We start from the raw sequence: 16,205 nt of genomic DNA on the forward strand, positions 1-16,205 counted from the left end.
GGCTGGTGTGGCCAACAGCCCTTTCTCAGAAGTGCCCCTGTTTGGGGAATAAATACACAGCCCTCAGCAACTGGGGGCCCCTTCCCCACACGAGCCGTGGATGAGCCACACCCCCACCTGCAGGTATCTGAAGCGATTCAAGGTGATGAAGCCCAAGGTTCTACGTAGCTGGTGCCGGCAGATCCTGAAGGGCCTGCTGTTCCTGCACACCAGGACGCCCCCCATCATCCACCGGGACCTCAAGTGTGACAACATCTTTATCACTGGGCCCACAGGGTCTGTGAAGATTGGCGACTTGGGCCTGGCCACCCTCAAGAGAGCATCCTTTGCTAAAAGCGTGATAGGTGAGCCCATCTTGTCTCTTCATGCCCCTGTGCTTCAGGGCACCTCCCCAGCCCCCCGGGATCACCATCCTGCAAGTGCTAGCTCTGCTGCCTGTGCCCCCTATGCCTGGCTGCAGCCCTGGATGCCCTGTGTGTGAGTCCCTTAGCTGTGTCCCTTGGGTGCCGAGGCTGACTGGCACCCAAGGGCCTGTGGACACTAAGGGTACTTGGGTGCGGGAAAGAGATCTGGAGGACAGAAGAATGTGGGGACTTCGTGGTCATTGAGGCTGGAGCTGCCTTCAGTGGACTGAGCAGGGGGAGGGTGCCCCAGACCCCAAGACCCACAGCGGGAACCTTTGTGGTAGTTTGGGGTATGGAGTGAGCATGAGGGGTGTAGGGGCTCAGGGATTTCATGTGGATGGCAGTTTGCTGGCTATTAGCCTCTGCATTTCTTATCCTCCTCAGAGAAGCTCCTCTGTGGCTGTGGCTGTTGTGAGGACATGGTCTGCAGTTCATGCCAGCCCCATGTGGGGTCATGCTTTGGTCCTGCACACAGCAGGCACTGTATGTCCACCAGAGCCCTTCCTGGGTTTTGTAAAGAATGTGCTTGGAGGGGCTGTGGGGCAGCCATTTATAGGGTTCAGGATGTCGGAAAGTGCCGGTGAGCTGCAGGGTCAGGTGGCTGTAGGGTATGGCTCTGGAAGTTTGGATCAGATAAGATTGGGAGAGGCTCTCCTCCATGCCATGATGTGACAGCGTCTTCCCACATAAGCAAGATGAGAGGGTGATTAGGGCTTGACAAGTTCATGGTTTTGTTGTATGGTTGGAGACAGAACTTGACTTGTTTGTGGAAAATGGAACTGCTGGGAATCTGGAAACTTCTCTGGCAGGCTAGTGGTTTTGGAATGTGACAACATCTGGGACAAGGAGCCACCCGGTGTCCTGTGGATGTGAGGCCTCTGGCCTCTGGCTGAATAGGGGAGCTGAGTGGTGACGCGAGGGTTGACTCAGGCCTCAGTTCCCTATCTGTGAAATGGGTGGAGCAGGTGAGGGCCTGGCTTGGGACCCAGGGGTTTGGGGGATACACCACCAAGCCTCTGAGCTGCTAGAGGTGTTCAGGCAGTCTTTGCAGATTTGGCCTTGGAAGTTAGGGCTGCTTTGACAGCTCTTTTTCCTCTTGGAAATGGACTTTCCAGTTGCTGAGTGATGTGGTGGGGTGAGATGAAGCCTGCGTGTTTCTGGAGGCACAGTGAGCCCCACACAGCGTCTGGCTCCACAGGGCTCCCTGATCACCCCACCTTTTGCTCAGCTGGAGCCCTTGAAGCTCCATGCTCATTGTAAATGGAGGCTGGTCAGCACATCTAAACAGGTGGGCAGCAGGGCCCTGTCCCCAGCAAGGGGCCTCAGCTGAGTGGGGGTCTGTGGTTAGGTGAAGGACCCCCTAGGCCTGTGAATGAGGCTTTTCCCTCCATGCTGTGTCCAGGGTACCTATGGGGGCCTTTGATACTGTGCACCCATTCTGGGTGCAGCCGTCAGAGAGGTGTTGTGCAGATAAGACGTGGTTTGAGATATCTGGCGGTGGCAGCCTCCCAGAGGCTCCCCATGAGCCTTGTGGGGTTTGCCCCTGAGGGCCGCTGGGATCTGATGCTGTCATGGTGTGCTCTCACTGCGTTTGCATTGGCCAGGCCCCGAGTGGGTGGAGGTGAGGTCGGCGCAGTCCTTCCTGCAGGTGTTCACAGCCATGGAGGCTGGGACTTCGGGGACGCAGAGCTGTGGGGCTTAGGAGGTGCGCCCAGAGGTCCCTGGACACTTGTGTGTATGGGTGCCAGCATACAGACATTATTCTTAACATTTAGATTTAAACAGCTGTGTTGTAAGCAAAGAGAAAAAAATTCGGTGTCCGTGGCCCTCGTACAATTGCAAAATTGGCATCACCCACCATCCCACCTTGGAGCTGGGCCCCCCACACACCCACTGTCCACTGTACTCCCACAAAGTCAGAACATCTTGGGTCCTTGGGGTATTTCTTGCAAAGCAGAATTTCTGGTTCCCAAGGATCTCAGAAGAGACTGAGCTGAGTGATCAGGAGTCCTGAACAGGTACGTCGGGTCCTCTCTGAGCCGGCTTTGCTCCCAGCTGCTTGCCAGCAGCCCTGAGGCTCCTCTCTCTTATCCTTGTAGATGGACATGGCCAAATGCCAAAATTTTCAGTATTATCATATGGTTCAAAACCCCAAAAGGATGAAAAATTGCCAGTGCAAGGTCCCTTGAACTCCAGTTCTCGCTCTATTCATCATTATTTCTGACGGAATCTTCAAGAATTCTTTATGCATGTGTGTAACTCAACATAGATTCTTGTGTTTTCCATTTTTTACCCAAACTGTTAACTTTTTTTTGGTAAATATATAATACATCTTAAGTTGAAATTGTGGGTAAAGGAGAAAAAATTAAAATCACCCTTAATCTGCCTGCATGCCAGATACCCCCAAACCTCATGCTTTTTAACACACTAGTTTGTACTGTTTTACATCTGCTTTTTTTAAAAAAAAACTGGAACATTTTGAGAATCTTCCAAGGTCAACAAAGATGGAGAAGTTGAAATTAAAAGCAGTCTTATTGAAATTGATGGCCCCATTTCTTTGCATTTAGCTTGACAGATGCTCAGTTGGGCCTTTTTTAAAAAAAATAAATAAAAAGTTTGTGATTTTGAAAGCAAATATTTGTTACAGAAAAATTACAAACACCAGACTAAAGGAAAAAGCCATAAGCCCACCTTCTAGATGAGTCATTTTTGTCTGTACTTATTGTTTTATATGGATGGTCAGCATGCATGTACAGTCATATATTTTGCTTATTTTACTCAGCCTATGTGAGTCTATCGTGTCCTTAAAAATTCAGAGTAAGCTTGGTTTTAAAATCTCTCGTGCTTAGAATGGATGGGCAGTTCTCACCATAACACGTTGCTGGTACCTGCCAGATGATTGGCGCCTGCCCAGCTGTCCCCAGGCAGCCATGTTTAGTGAAGAGAATCACTGTGCTGACTGATGCTCTGCTTGACTAGGGACATGGGGGCCTTTCTAGGCTTTTACAATTTACGAAGGTCTGTGGTGACCCCAAGTTTTTGTCTGCTCTGGGTTATCTGGGCCTGTAGCCAGGAGGGATATGCTCAGACTTCTGCCTCCTCAAAGAGAGGCATCTCCATCATTTCTGGCACAGACCCTGTCTTCTGGGAAGCAATGGGTCTCCCAGCTCTGTGATCAGGGGATGGCGCTATAAACTGATCCACTGTAGAATTGGGAGGGTACGGGGAGGGCGGATTTGGGGAAACTTCTATCAGTAAAGCAGAATCCTGTTTGAATCCTGGATTCTAGAACCAATGGCAAAGGGCATGGGGGCAGGGCCCATGCTGGCTTGTGGATGGGGGAGGAGGTGTGGGACTCTGAGAGAGGCCCAGGGGGCTCCGGGGCCCAGTGACCACTGACCCTGCATCTTCTGCTCCCGGGTGCAGGTACCCCCGAGTTCATGGCACCAGAGATGTACGAGGAGCACTACGATGAGTCCGTGGACGTGTACGCCTTCGGGATGTGCATGTTGGAGATGGCCACCTCGGAGTACCCCTACTCAGAGTGCCAGAATGCCGCCCAGATCTACAGGAAGGTCACCTGTGTGAGTCCACCGGCCACTGTGATGGGCTGGCTGTGTGTCCCACGTTGAGCTCTGTGTGCGTTGTAAAATCCTCACAGGAGCCATCTGAGGAAGGGAAGGAAGCCGTTTTACAGATGGAGAATTAGAGGACGAGTAGGGGGTCTCCTAGCTTTCCTGGAGTAGCAGCAGTTGTAACGTGGGCTGTGGGTGGACCCTGGAGCCTCCACTGGGGCCTCAGGCAGCGCTGTGGGCTGGAGCACCAAAGGGGCCTCTCCAGGAGGCCCAGGCCGCCTGTGCATAGAGACCCTCCTCTGTGCCACCTGGAGGCTGCTGGCCCTCCCGCCTTCTGGCACGTCCCTAGACTTTGATCAGATGGTTTCAGCTCTGAAAACACCATCCTGTCCTCCCCTGTGGCTGTCCTGCTGCGTGGGGAATGCAGCAGGAGCATCCAGCCCAGGGCTGCTGGGGCTCTGCCTTTTCTGGGCCCTGGTGCCTCACTGTCCATCTGTACCTGCAGGTACCAGGGCCCACCACCCGAGTGCTGGCTGCCTCTCCCCAACCCCAGCCCCCACCTCCCTGCAGCCTCCTCACTTCTGCAGAAGCATGAGGCGCCATGGCTCTTGGAACCCCAGAGCACCTGCCCTTATCCCGCCCTCTACTTTGAGCCCTCTCCGCAGGTCACAGCTTGTTTCTGTCCTTTAATTCTTCATTTTCAGTTATCTATCAGCCATTTTTTTCACTCTAAGCGCCTCCTGTGTGCTGCTGAGGGTGCAAGTATGAAGAGAGAATCTTTGGTTAGAGGCGCTAGTGGGTGTGGGCCAGATACCTGCAGAGGTGTGCAGCTCCCCAGAGGCGCTGACCAGAGAGGTGACCCATCGGCCATGGGCAGGTCCTCCAGGGGGACAGGGAGGGACTCAAGGGAGATTAGGGCTTCATTGCCAGGCCTTGGAGGAGCGCTGGGGCCCAGGGTGCAGATGGAGCTGCTGCTGACCTTGGTCCTGGTTGTGTGTGTGGATGGGGTAGTGGTCCCTCTGCTGGGCTTGGGGAGACAGGGACTGAGTCTCCTGGGCACATACTCCTTAGCCACCTGGGTTCTTTCAGCAGCACCTCTGCCCCCCATTTAGGCCCTGGGAAACAGGACACTGGTCAGGGTCCCAAGGCTCCTACGTGGACCCATGTTGTTTTGTTGTAAAGCAAGGCCCTACCTACCCTGCCTCCTTGAGGAAATCTGATGAAAGGTGCATTCCCTGATCCTTGGTGTTTCCTCCGTTTGCCCCATGACAGCCTCGTGCTCTGGGTCCTCTGGGCCCTCACGCCATACCCACACACTGGTCCGGCCTCCAGCATCTACTCCAGTCCTTGGAGGGTGTTGGTTCCCTTTGTTCTCAGCTGCCCCAACTCTGTGCTTCTGAGCCCAGAGATGTGAACCCCTTCAACCTTGTTCTGGCACATTCTGCCACAGCCTTCCAGAGATTTAAATGATGCTGTATGTGCACCCTTACCAGTATTTATAATTTCTCAGACCACTGGTTCCCACCCTTGTTAGGACTGTGGCCTTTCTTTCTGGCATAATTAAATTTCTTTTTCTATTGGCTTCAGTGGAGTAACACGGGGGTCTCATGTTCAAGGAGGACCCCTTGCCCACTTTTAAAGCCAAGGGCTGTGTCTGTTACTGCACAAACTCCCGTACATGTCAGACACAGCATGACCCATTGGTTATGGCCAGCTGTCCTAGGCAGGAGTTTGCTGGGCACTTTGGGGCTTCACCTGTACTCCCAGGGTGCACCTCCCCTCTCCCCCATCCCTCTCTGTGGGAAAATGTATGCTTTTAAAAAAAAAAAAAAAGCCAGGACGAGACCTTTGAAGACAGTCTTTTTGAAGGAGGAAGAACATGATGGTTGAGCCCTCACTGTGTTCCAAGTCTTCAAAAGCCAGGATCCCCTCCACCCAAACCCCTCCCTGGGTAGATTGCAAATAAGCCCTGCCATCCAGCCCCTGCTTCTCTTGGAATCCCATCTGCTTGTGGGATCGGAACCCTGCTCCCCGCCATGCCTCTGGCTGCACACCCCTGGTACCCGCTGGCTTTCTGGTCCGCTTTAGTACGTGGCCACCTCCTGCTCCTGCTGCCTGAAAGTCGTCTGATCTGGCCGCCGGCTGTGGGCCTTCCTGGTGCAGATGCTTGTCTGCAACCCCCTCCAGCCACTAGGCCTTGGAAGTCAGCCCCGCCTGTGACCACAGTGTGGCCAGAGTCTCTGGTGGCCCTTGGCCAGCAACAGTGACCACAGAGTGACTTCTGCATCCTCCGGGGAGGTATGGTAAGAAAGGCCAGCACTTTAGGGTTCCTTGTCCAGCCTCTGAGACCCTCTGGGCAGCTGGCCTGGGAGGTCCTGCCTGGCTGGTGTGTAGCCTTGGGTAGGTGTGCCTTCCCCCACACCCACCTCCTCTGTGCAGTAAGAGTGCAAATGCTCCCTTGTGCGGAGCTGGATTGGGCAGAGCGAGCATCCTTCATGTCTGTTCCGAGTTTCACCTGAGTCTTTCTCATCCTCAGACCTCACTACTCCCAGTAACCCTTCAGTGGGGCCTTAGAATGAAATGATGCCCCTGCCCTCCAACCCCAAACAAGCCTCTTGCACTTCCCATTTTCTCTTCTACTGGGGTGAGTGTGAAGTGAGCAAGAAACAGATCCTAATTCGATGTCAGGTGACTCTGCTCATGTCATCTTCAGGGCATCAAGCCAGCCAGCTTTGAGAAAGTGCACGATCCTGAAATCAAGGAGATTATTGGGGAGTGTATCTGCAAAAACAAGGAGGAAAGGTGAGTTCCCAGGCAGCGCTGGATCTGGGCTGTTGCTGTGCCTGAAATCACATCCCAAGAGAAGGCGAGAGTTCAGAGACAGGCCACTTCAGGCCACAGGCATACTGGGTCCCAACAAGCCCACTGGGCAGTTGGAGGGCAGCCCCTGCCTGACTTCTGCTGCCTGGAACACGCTCCCTGGCTCAGGGTACTGTCCTAGAGTCCCCATCCCCTTAACTGGCTGCTTCTTGCCCACCCAGCCTGGAGTGTGGGGGCTACTGGGGCCTCATTCTGCCCTTGTTGCTTTTTTTCTGTGTTGTCCCTGGCAAGCCTATCCCTCCCCCTGGTCTGGAGGACACCCCCATGCCAGGGTTCCCATCGAGCCTCATCCTGCCCCGCTCTTTCAACTCCAGGCTATGTCTTTCATGCACCTGTTGTCTGACCCATTTCAAAGTCCCACATTCAAGTCAGAGCCCTCCAGATGCCCCCAGACCAGCTCCCTCCTCAGATCAAGGCCCTTCCTTCCTCAGCTGGGTATGTGTTCTGAGCCTTCCTCCTTCCTTCCTTCTTTCCTCCCCGCCCACCCCGTCTTTCCTCTTTCCCTCCCTCTCCCTCCTCTTTGCTCCTTCCTCCCTCTGTCTCTCCTTTGTTTTCTCCCTCCTTACTCTGTCTTCCCTACTCCTTCTTACCTTCCTTCCTTCCCTCCCATCAACCCTCTATTCCTCCTCCTTCCTCCCATCTCCCTCCCCCCGCTTCCTCCTCCCCTGCCCTCTTATCCTGCCCATTCCCCACCTTCCCCATTCCTCCGTGTCTCCCCTTAATACCTCTTCCTCATGGCAACCCACTCCAGTATTCTTGCCTGGAGAATCCCAGGGACAGAGGAGCCTGGAGGGCTGCTGTCCATAGGGTCGCACAGAGTCAGACTTGACTGAAGCGACTTAGCAGCAGCAGCAGCACCCCCTCATATCCCCTCTCTGTCCTTGCACAGCCAGCTCATGCCTCTTCCCTCATGTTACTGTGCCCAACACTGACCACTGTCCTTTCTGTCATCTTTCGTGTAGGGGCCTGTCCTGATCTCTCAGACCTGTCCTGATCTCCTGAGTCTTCTCTTTTGCCCCCTGCACATTATCATGTTTTGTTCCTTAAAGAGAAAATACTAAAAAACTGTGAACTATAGCTCACTTCAGAAAAGTACAGAAACCACCTCCCAGACCAGGACAGAGCTCCCAGGGACTGTGCCCTCTGTATCCCTAGGGGCCCTAACTTCTGGGCTTCCCCAGGGTCCCCACAGGCATTTGTCAGCCTGTGTGAGGGTTGTTCACCCTACTCTCCCCTTTTCATGCATGGAGCTATCCAGGTGGCATGGTTCCACTGCCTGTGGGATGTGTTGCCCTCAGTAGAATCGGTGATGGGCCACTGGATCTCAAAGCCCACGGTGACCACAGACAGGAAGCTGGGAGGAAGCCAGGCCCTGGACAGCACTGGGATCTGTTTGTGCCAGAGATCAGAAACTGGGCAAGCATTTAGGGATGTGGATTTGGGCAGCAGAGTGGTTAGCAGGGCAACACGCCACCCTACCCCCACTTCCTGTCCTTGGGAACCTCCAAAATTATCCCTGCCTCTTGGAGGCCAGGGTCCCTCAGGTAGTGAACTGGGGAGTTTGGGGCTTGCCTTGTCCAGGTCCAGTTCAGTTTCACCTGGATCCACGGATCCTATGAGAGCTCCCCAGCATCTCAGCAGGCTTTGTCTGGACAATGCAGAGCCTGATTTACAAATTCTTTTCTGAATTACCCACATCTCCTAATAATGGAGGTTTCTTTTATAATGAGAGAAAAAAAAGGTCTTATGTAGGATGTAGTTAGATGTGTTCAAGTAGCAGATTTTTCCTCTTCCCCTGAGAGTTAGGGAATGCAGAGGTACTGTTTTGGACTGCCCTCGGGGGCAGAAATGTCCAGTGAGTGGTATGGTCAGAGGACTTTCCAGGGGGAGCTGGGCAGGTACAGGGACCTCTCAGCTAGTGTGCCTGTGCCCGGCCTGACAGCTGCCTCCTTCCCAGGTATGAGATCAAGGACCTGCTCAGCCACGCCTTCTTCGCGGAGGACACAGGTGTGAGGGTGGAGCTGGCCGAGGAGGACCATGGCAGGAAGTCTGCCATTGCCCTGCGGCTCTGGGTTGAGGACCCTAAGAAACTGAAGGGCAAGCCCAAGGACAGCGGGGCCATAGAGTTCACCTTCGACCTGGAGAGGGAGACGCCAGAAGATGTGGCACAGGAAATGGTAATGTGTGCTTGTTTCTTGGCAAATCTGGGTGCGTGCCTTGCAAGTGTGTGGTTTCCACAAGATTAGAATGACGTCAGCAAAGGAGCATGGTCCCTCAGTGGGTGTGCAGTTTTGGGAACAAGGATCCCCATTTGTTGAGTGCAGCTATGGAGGACAACGCAGGTCAGAATCACAGTGCTGCACAGTAGGATATCACCTAGGAAATGGTGCAGTGAGAGGATATTGTGGACCAGTGCAGAGATGTCCCTGGGGACTTTCGCATGTTAGGAAGAGCCCTGTTTTGACCAGATTCTTGCTAACTTTGTGCAGATGTAGGCCTTTGAGTTTTGATCTTTATTTCACTTTGTTTCTGAGGGGCACTGTGGTCTGAAGAGCCTGGCGAGTGTAGAAGTATAGAGATGCTTCATATCACAGGGGGAAAGAAGAGAAATAAATTAGACACTAACTTTTACTAGAAAATCTGAGCAAAAGTAAAAATCTACATGCTTATTGCAGTAGAGTGAGTACTTGGCTGCACCTGTCATAACCACAGAAGTGCAGGTCCTTTTTTTTCTCTTTTTAAAAAAATAATGTCATTGAAAATAGCACATCTTTCAGAAATGCAGTAAGTCACAAGGGTATGGCTGATGTTTTCTTTACAAGTGGATTCCCTGAACACCAGTAGGTTTTTTTTTTTAATCAATAAAATGTATTTTTAAAAATGGAAGTATAGTTGATTTACAATGTTCAGGTGTACAGCGAAGTGATTCAGTTACATATGTTTATGTATTTTTATGTATATGTGTATATATATTCTTTTTTAGATTTTTTAATATAGGTTTTTACAACATACTGAATATACTTTTCTGTGCTATATAGTAGGTCCTATTGTTTACCTGTTTTGTGTATAGTAGTGTGTATCTGTTAATCCCAAACTCCTAATTTATCCGTCCCCTCCATTACTCTTTGGTGACTGCAAATTTGTTTTCTGTGTCTGTGAGTCTATTTCTGTTTTGTGAATAAGTTCATTTGTATCATTTTTTAAGATTCCACATATTAGTGATGTTATATGATATTTATATCTGTCTTTACTTCACTTAGTATGATAATCTCTCAGTCCGTCCATGTTGCTGCAATTGACATCATGTCATTCTTTTTTTATGACTGAGTAATATTCTCTGGTGGCTCAGTTGGTAAAGAATCCGCCTGTAGTGCAGGAGACCCCAGTTTGATTCCTGGGTTGGAATGAATCTCGAGAAAGGAAAGGCTACCCACTCCAATTCCAATGACTGTATAGTCCATGGGGTCACAAAGAGTTGGACATGACTGAGTGACTTTCACCTTCACTTCAGTATTCCTTTTATTTAAGTAATGTTCCTTTATGTATACAATATCACATCTTCTTTGTCCATTCACCTGTCCATGGACATTTAGGTTGTTTCCATGTCTTGGCTATTGTAAATAGTGCACTGTGAACACTGGGGCGCATGTATTTTTTTCAAAATAGAGTTTTTGTCTTTTCTAGTTATATACCTAGGAGTGGGATTGCTGGATCATATTGTAACTCTATTTCTTAAGCAACCTCCATACTGTTCTCCAAACTTGCTGCATCAATTTACATTCCCCCCAACAGTGTAGGAGGGTTCCCTTTTCTTCACATTCTTGCCAACATTTGTTATTTGTAGACTTTTGAAGATGACCATTCTGACAAGTGTGAGGGGATACCTCATTGTAGTTTTGATTTGCCATTCTTGAATAATTAGCAGTGTTGAGCATCTTTTCCTGTACCTGCTAGACATCTGTATGTCTTCTTTGGACAGGTGTCAGTTAGGTCTTCTGCGCATTTTTTTGATTGGGCTTTATATATATATATATATATATATATATATATATATATATATATATATCAGTTCAGTTCAGGCACTCAGTCGTGTCCAACTCTTTATGACTTCATGGACTGCAGCATGCCAGGCTTCCCTGTCCATCACCAACTCTCGGAGTTCACTCAAACTCACATCCATTGAGTCGATGATGCCATCCAACCATCTCATCCTCTGTCGTCCCCTTCTCCTCCTGCCTTCAATCTTTCCTAGCATCAGGGTCTTTTCCAGTGAGTCAGTTCTTCGCATCAGGTGGCGAAAGTATTGAAGTTTCAGCTTCAGCATCACTCCTTCCAGTGAAAATTTGGCTTTATTTCCAAAATATGCAAACAGTTCATATAGCTTCCCTCTCTCTCTCTCTCTATGTATATATATATATATAGAACATATATATATATATACATATATATATACTGTCCTGGTGTTAAGAGGAGGGGAGGCAGGCCGGGGGCTGGGACAGCCCTGCTTGGTTGGAGATGAGGTAGGTCCCTGGATGGCCTTGAGGGCTGGTGTCTGTCAAGGTGCGGGCACCTCAGAAAGCACAGGTGATGAACAGCATTCTCATTCCCCTGTGAACACTACATAGCGGTGGTATGAGAGTGGCAGGGGACACAGATTCACGTGGTGGCATGTCCTGGAGGCACCTGGGACCCAGACAGCTGGAGCCATCTGTGTCTCAGCTACGCCAGGTACGTCCTGCAGCTCTGGCTCCATTCTTGGTTTGTTCTAGACAGTTATAGTACGGCGGTGCCCAAACGTGGCCTGGACCCCTTCCCAGGACCTTCCCATATACTAGAACATATATATATATGTTCTAATTATATATATATATATATATAGAGAGAGAGAGAGAGAGAGAGGGAGAGAGAGAGAAGCTATATGAACTGTTTGCGTATTTTGGAAATTAATCTGTTTTCAGTTGCATCATTTGCAAATGTTTTACTTCATTCTGTAGGTTTTTTTTTGTTTTGTTTATAGTTTCCTTTGCTATGCAAAGATTTTTATTAAAAAATTTTTTTATTATTATTATTATTTTTTTACTTTACAATATTGTATTGATTTTGCCATACATCAACATGCATCTGCCACAGGTGTACATGTGTTCCCCATCCTGAACCCCCCTCCCACCTCCCTCCCCATACCATCCCTCTGGGTCATCCCAGTGCACCATCCCCGAGCTTCCTGTATCCTGCATCAAAGATTTTAAACTTAATTAGGTCCTGTTTATTTTTGCCTTTGTTTTCATTACTCTAGAAGACAGATCCAAAAAAATATTACTGCAATTTTTGTCAAAGAGAGTTCTTCCTGTATTTTCCTCTAATTTTATAGTATCTAGTCTTACACTGAGGTCTTCAATTCATTTTGAGTTTATTTTTGTATGTGATGTTAGAGGATGTTCTAATTTCATCCTTTTACATGTAGCTGTCCAGTTTTCCCAGTACCACATATTGTTTTTTGTCCAATGTATATTCCTGCCTCTTTGGCGGGTAGATTAATTGACCATAAGTGTATGGGTTTATTTGGGGGCTTTCTGTCTTATTCCATTGGTCTATATTTCTGTTTTCATGCCAGTACCATACTATTTTGATAATTGTAGCTTTGTAGTATAGTCACAAGTCAGGGAGAATGATTCCTCTAACTGTTCTTCTTTCTGAAGATTATTTTGGCTATTTGGGGTCTTTTGTGGTTCCATACAAATTGTAAAAATTATTTTGTTCTAGTTCTAGTTTGTTTTGTTCTATTTTGTTCAGTGTTAATAAGGCCACTGGTAATTTGGTAGGGAAGGACCCTGGTATGGCCCTGGAAGGTGGGCTACAAGAGGTAGAGGGGAGACTGCCTGCACAGGCTCTTGTGGGCAGCATATCTTTGGCACCAGCCTGTGCTGACCACTGTACCATGGAACTCTGGTCAGATGAGGAAGCTGAGGCTGGCCATGCCATGTAAGGTGTGGGAGTCATAAACCAAGGGGACCTTGGGGGACTGGGCACATGTCAGGTGAGGGGTCCGTGGAGCTTGGTTTGGGGGTTGCAGCAGGTTGGTGCATGACAGGAGTGGGAGGTGCATGGCTACCCAGGACCCTGCCCTGCCCTTGACAGCAGCCTGTGCCTCTGCTGGCATGTGTGGAGGGTATGACGTCCTGCTGATGGCATGGTGCCCGTGTCAGGACTCCTTCCCAGCTGCTGGTCACATTCCTGGACTTAGAAACAGACACCTCTGCTATAATCGGATTTAATAGAATTATTTAGCTCCATGGCTTCCCAGAGTATCTTTCTATGACCTTGCATAGTGCTGTTGAATTGCTGCATATTTGCTGAGAGTTGCTTTAAGTTAATTACCAGCTTATCTATTTTAGTATAGTAGTTTGTTAATCCCTATACCTAATTTGCCCCTCCCCCTCCCTTTCTCCTTTGGTAACCATAGTTTGTTTTTCATGTCTGTGAGTCTATTCTGTTTTATATATATCAATAGATTAATTATATTTTAGATTCCACATTAAAAAAGTTAAAAAAAAAAAAAAAAAGAGTTACCAGCCCATCAGTCCTATGAATTCAGGACCTTTTTTTCCCCCATACTGTGACGCTGGTCCCTCCATGTTTTCTGCTGAGGTTTAAAGCATAGACATAAGTAGCGATCAAGGTCATGTGTAGGCTGGTATCCTGTGAGCTGAGATTCATGAGGCTGAGTTGCATTTGGCGAGCATCCTGGAGGGACCGTGGAGATTGGGAGTACCTGGCCTGCAGCTCTAGCTGTCCTGGTGTTAAGAGCAGGGGAGGCAGGCCGGGGGCTGGGACAGCCCTGCTTAGAGATGAAGTAGGTCCTTGGACGGCCTTGAGGGCTGGTGTCTGTCAACGTGCAGGCACCTCAGAAAGCACAGGTGATGAACAGCATTCTCATTCCCCTGTGAACACTACATAGCGGTGGTATGAGAATGGCAGGGGACACAGATTCACGTGGTGGCATGTCCTGGAGGCACCTGGGACCCAGACAGCTGGAGCCATCTGTGTCTCAGCTACGCCAGGTACGTCCTGCAGCTCTGGCTCCATTCTTGGTTTGTTCTGGACACTCTTCAGTTACAGGACCGCGGTGCCCAAACGTGGCCTGGATCCCTTCCCAGGACCTGCCTACCTTCCTGAGAGGACTCATCCCTCGTATGGCTCAACATAGAGAATGCCTATGGCCCCCAGGCCCTTGGGTACATGCCTGTGCCTGTAGCTGTGGCCCTGTCTTTACCAAGTCTCTAGCACCTGCCTGGACTCATGGGCAGAAGGTGTCTCTGAGAGTTCACAGCACAGGCCTTGGGCCTGGCTTCTCCCCATTTCCTCTCCTGTGTTTTCTTTAAAAGCACTTTTTCATGGGCACACCCTCCATGCTGTATGGCATCCGTGCAGAGGGCGGCACATCATTGTGTTCAGTTAAGGAATAATAAAAACCATCATATACCCAGCACTCTGTTAAGAAACAGAATGAACCCAGAGCCCTGGACACCTGTGATGAGCTGAACATGACTGCATTTGCACAGTGGGGTCTTCCTCCTGTGTAAATGCCCCAGTTGTTACTGGTTGCAACTCCTGTCTCCTGGCTGGGCCTTGTAGGTCAGTGCTAGTGCTGCAGCCCTTGGTGAAGGTCTAACTCCCCTTCCTTCCCTTTCCCTCCCCTACCCTCCGCACCCATCTGTAAACACCAGACCTAAAACTGGGGTCTGAGGCTCTCCTCCCTGGGGTCCTTATGGTAGCTGCCTGAGCCTTTCGTGGGCTATCCCTGGAGACAGCCTGAGCTGGGGAGACTTCCAGAGCTCACAGCCTCCTGGCAGCTCTGCTGGGTGGTCACTTGCTGATAGCTTTAACCCAACACAGTTTTAGGACCTGGTCCCCTTTCTGGGCTGCCCTGTTGTTAACGCCTGAGGTTAGCGAGCGTTAAGTTTTGAAGATGATGAGGCTGCCTTCCTGAGGCTACTGGGGGTGGGAGGAGGCCGATGGGATAGCTTTCTCTTCTCCCTCTACTGTCAACTTCCAGCAGGTCCTGTGGGGAGCAGGGGAGGCGGGGGGCGCTGGGGGTGGGTAGAGGATACAGTGAGGTGGCCCACGTGGATGTGGATCAGAACAAAGACGCCCCCATGGCTGAGAGAAGGGTGAGTTCTTTAGGGACCTGGGCTGGCTTTGATCTGGAAGTGACCCCTTATGTAGACCCCCAAGGGTGGGAGGGGAGGGGGCTTGGAGCCTAGCCCAGGGCTCTTTTGTCAGTGGTACCAGCCCTTCCACCTTCACAGCCTCCAGATAACAGGATGCCCCAGTGTGGCCAAATTCTCTCCTGATTGGGAAAAAATAGAAGGAACACTTTGGAGAGGATCACTGGGTGGTGACTGTGAAAATGGAGACGTAAGGAAAAATGGGTCATGGGCAGAAAATAGAAATGGAAGGCAGGTGCGTCTGTGGGATGCCTTCTTTTCAGCGGCCTCTGGTCAGGTTGGCCATGAGGGTAACACTGAGGGTGGGCGCGGAACCTTCTCGGCCTCTTCAGCGAGTCCCGGCTGTGGGCACAGACCTGCTTGCACCTCCGCCGTCCTGGGCTGAGCCTGGTGGGAGCCTCAGGGTGGACGTCTGCACAGTTCATTCTGTCCAATGGAGTTGTCTTCTGACAGGAGTCTTTTGAAGTAATCACAAACTTAGAGGGAAGTGGCAAATGCAGGACAGGTCTGTTCCAGATGACTTTAGTTAGTGTTTGTTGCTCAGTTGTGCCCGACTCTTTGCGACCCCATGGACTGCAGCCCATCAGGCTCCTCTGTGAGATTTTCCAGGCAAGGATACTGGAGTGGGTTGCCATTTCCTTCTCCAGGGGATCTTCCCAATCCAGGGATCGAACCCGGGTCTCCTGCACTGCAGGTAGATTCTTTACCGTCTGAGCACCCTGAATATATTCGTGTCTGTTTCCCACACATGGGGACTTTGCTCACAGCTGCCTCAGCTGTCAGAATCCCAAGAGCAGCCCTGCCCACCAAGGGTCTGGAGCTGTCCAGTGATGCCTCATGGCAAGAGTGGCTTCACGGGAGAGTGATCCACAGGAGGGAAAGAAATAAAGGGAGAAACAGACTGAGAGAGAGAGAGAGACAGAGGCAGAGAGACAGATGGAGAAAGAGAAAGACGGACACAGAGACAGAGCGGCACAGAGAGACAGAGGCCGAGAGGGCTGAGAGGCAGAGAGACAAGCTGCATGTATGTGGCAGTCCATTGTGTAACCTCATATTGGCAGCAAACCGAGCACTTCTGCCCCCACAGATCAGTTTTGTTTCTCCTGTGTGCGTTTGTGGAC

At 50.4% G+C, this 16,205-nt stretch overlaps 1 protein-coding gene across 13 annotated transcripts in view; it reads left to right on the forward strand.

Moving 5' to 3' along the window:
* Positions 1-16,205, forward strand: part of WNK2 (WNK lysine deficient protein kinase 2) — a 146,927-nt gene that overhangs the window by 44,527 nt on the left and 86,195 nt on the right. For all 13 annotated transcript variants that reach the window (XM_086315624.1, XM_086315616.1, XM_086315617.1 and 10 more), the window contains exons 4-7: positions 124-344; positions 3,831-3,988; positions 6,693-6,781; positions 8,817-9,036. In XM_086315624.1, the coding sequence (XP_086171750.1) occupies positions 124-344; positions 3,831-3,988; positions 6,693-6,781; positions 8,817-9,036 (688 nt within the window). The remainder of the gene's footprint in view (positions 1-123; positions 345-3,830; positions 3,989-6,692; positions 6,782-8,816; positions 9,037-16,205) is intronic.

Source organism: Bos grunniens, chromosome 8 (assembly GCF_055505025.1).
Source record: "Bos grunniens cultivar Pamir isolate PY7600 chromosome 8, Bosgru_T2T1.0, whole genome shotgun sequence".
NCBI classification, from domain to species: domain Eukaryota; kingdom Metazoa; phylum Chordata; class Mammalia; order Artiodactyla; family Bovidae; genus Bos; species Bos grunniens.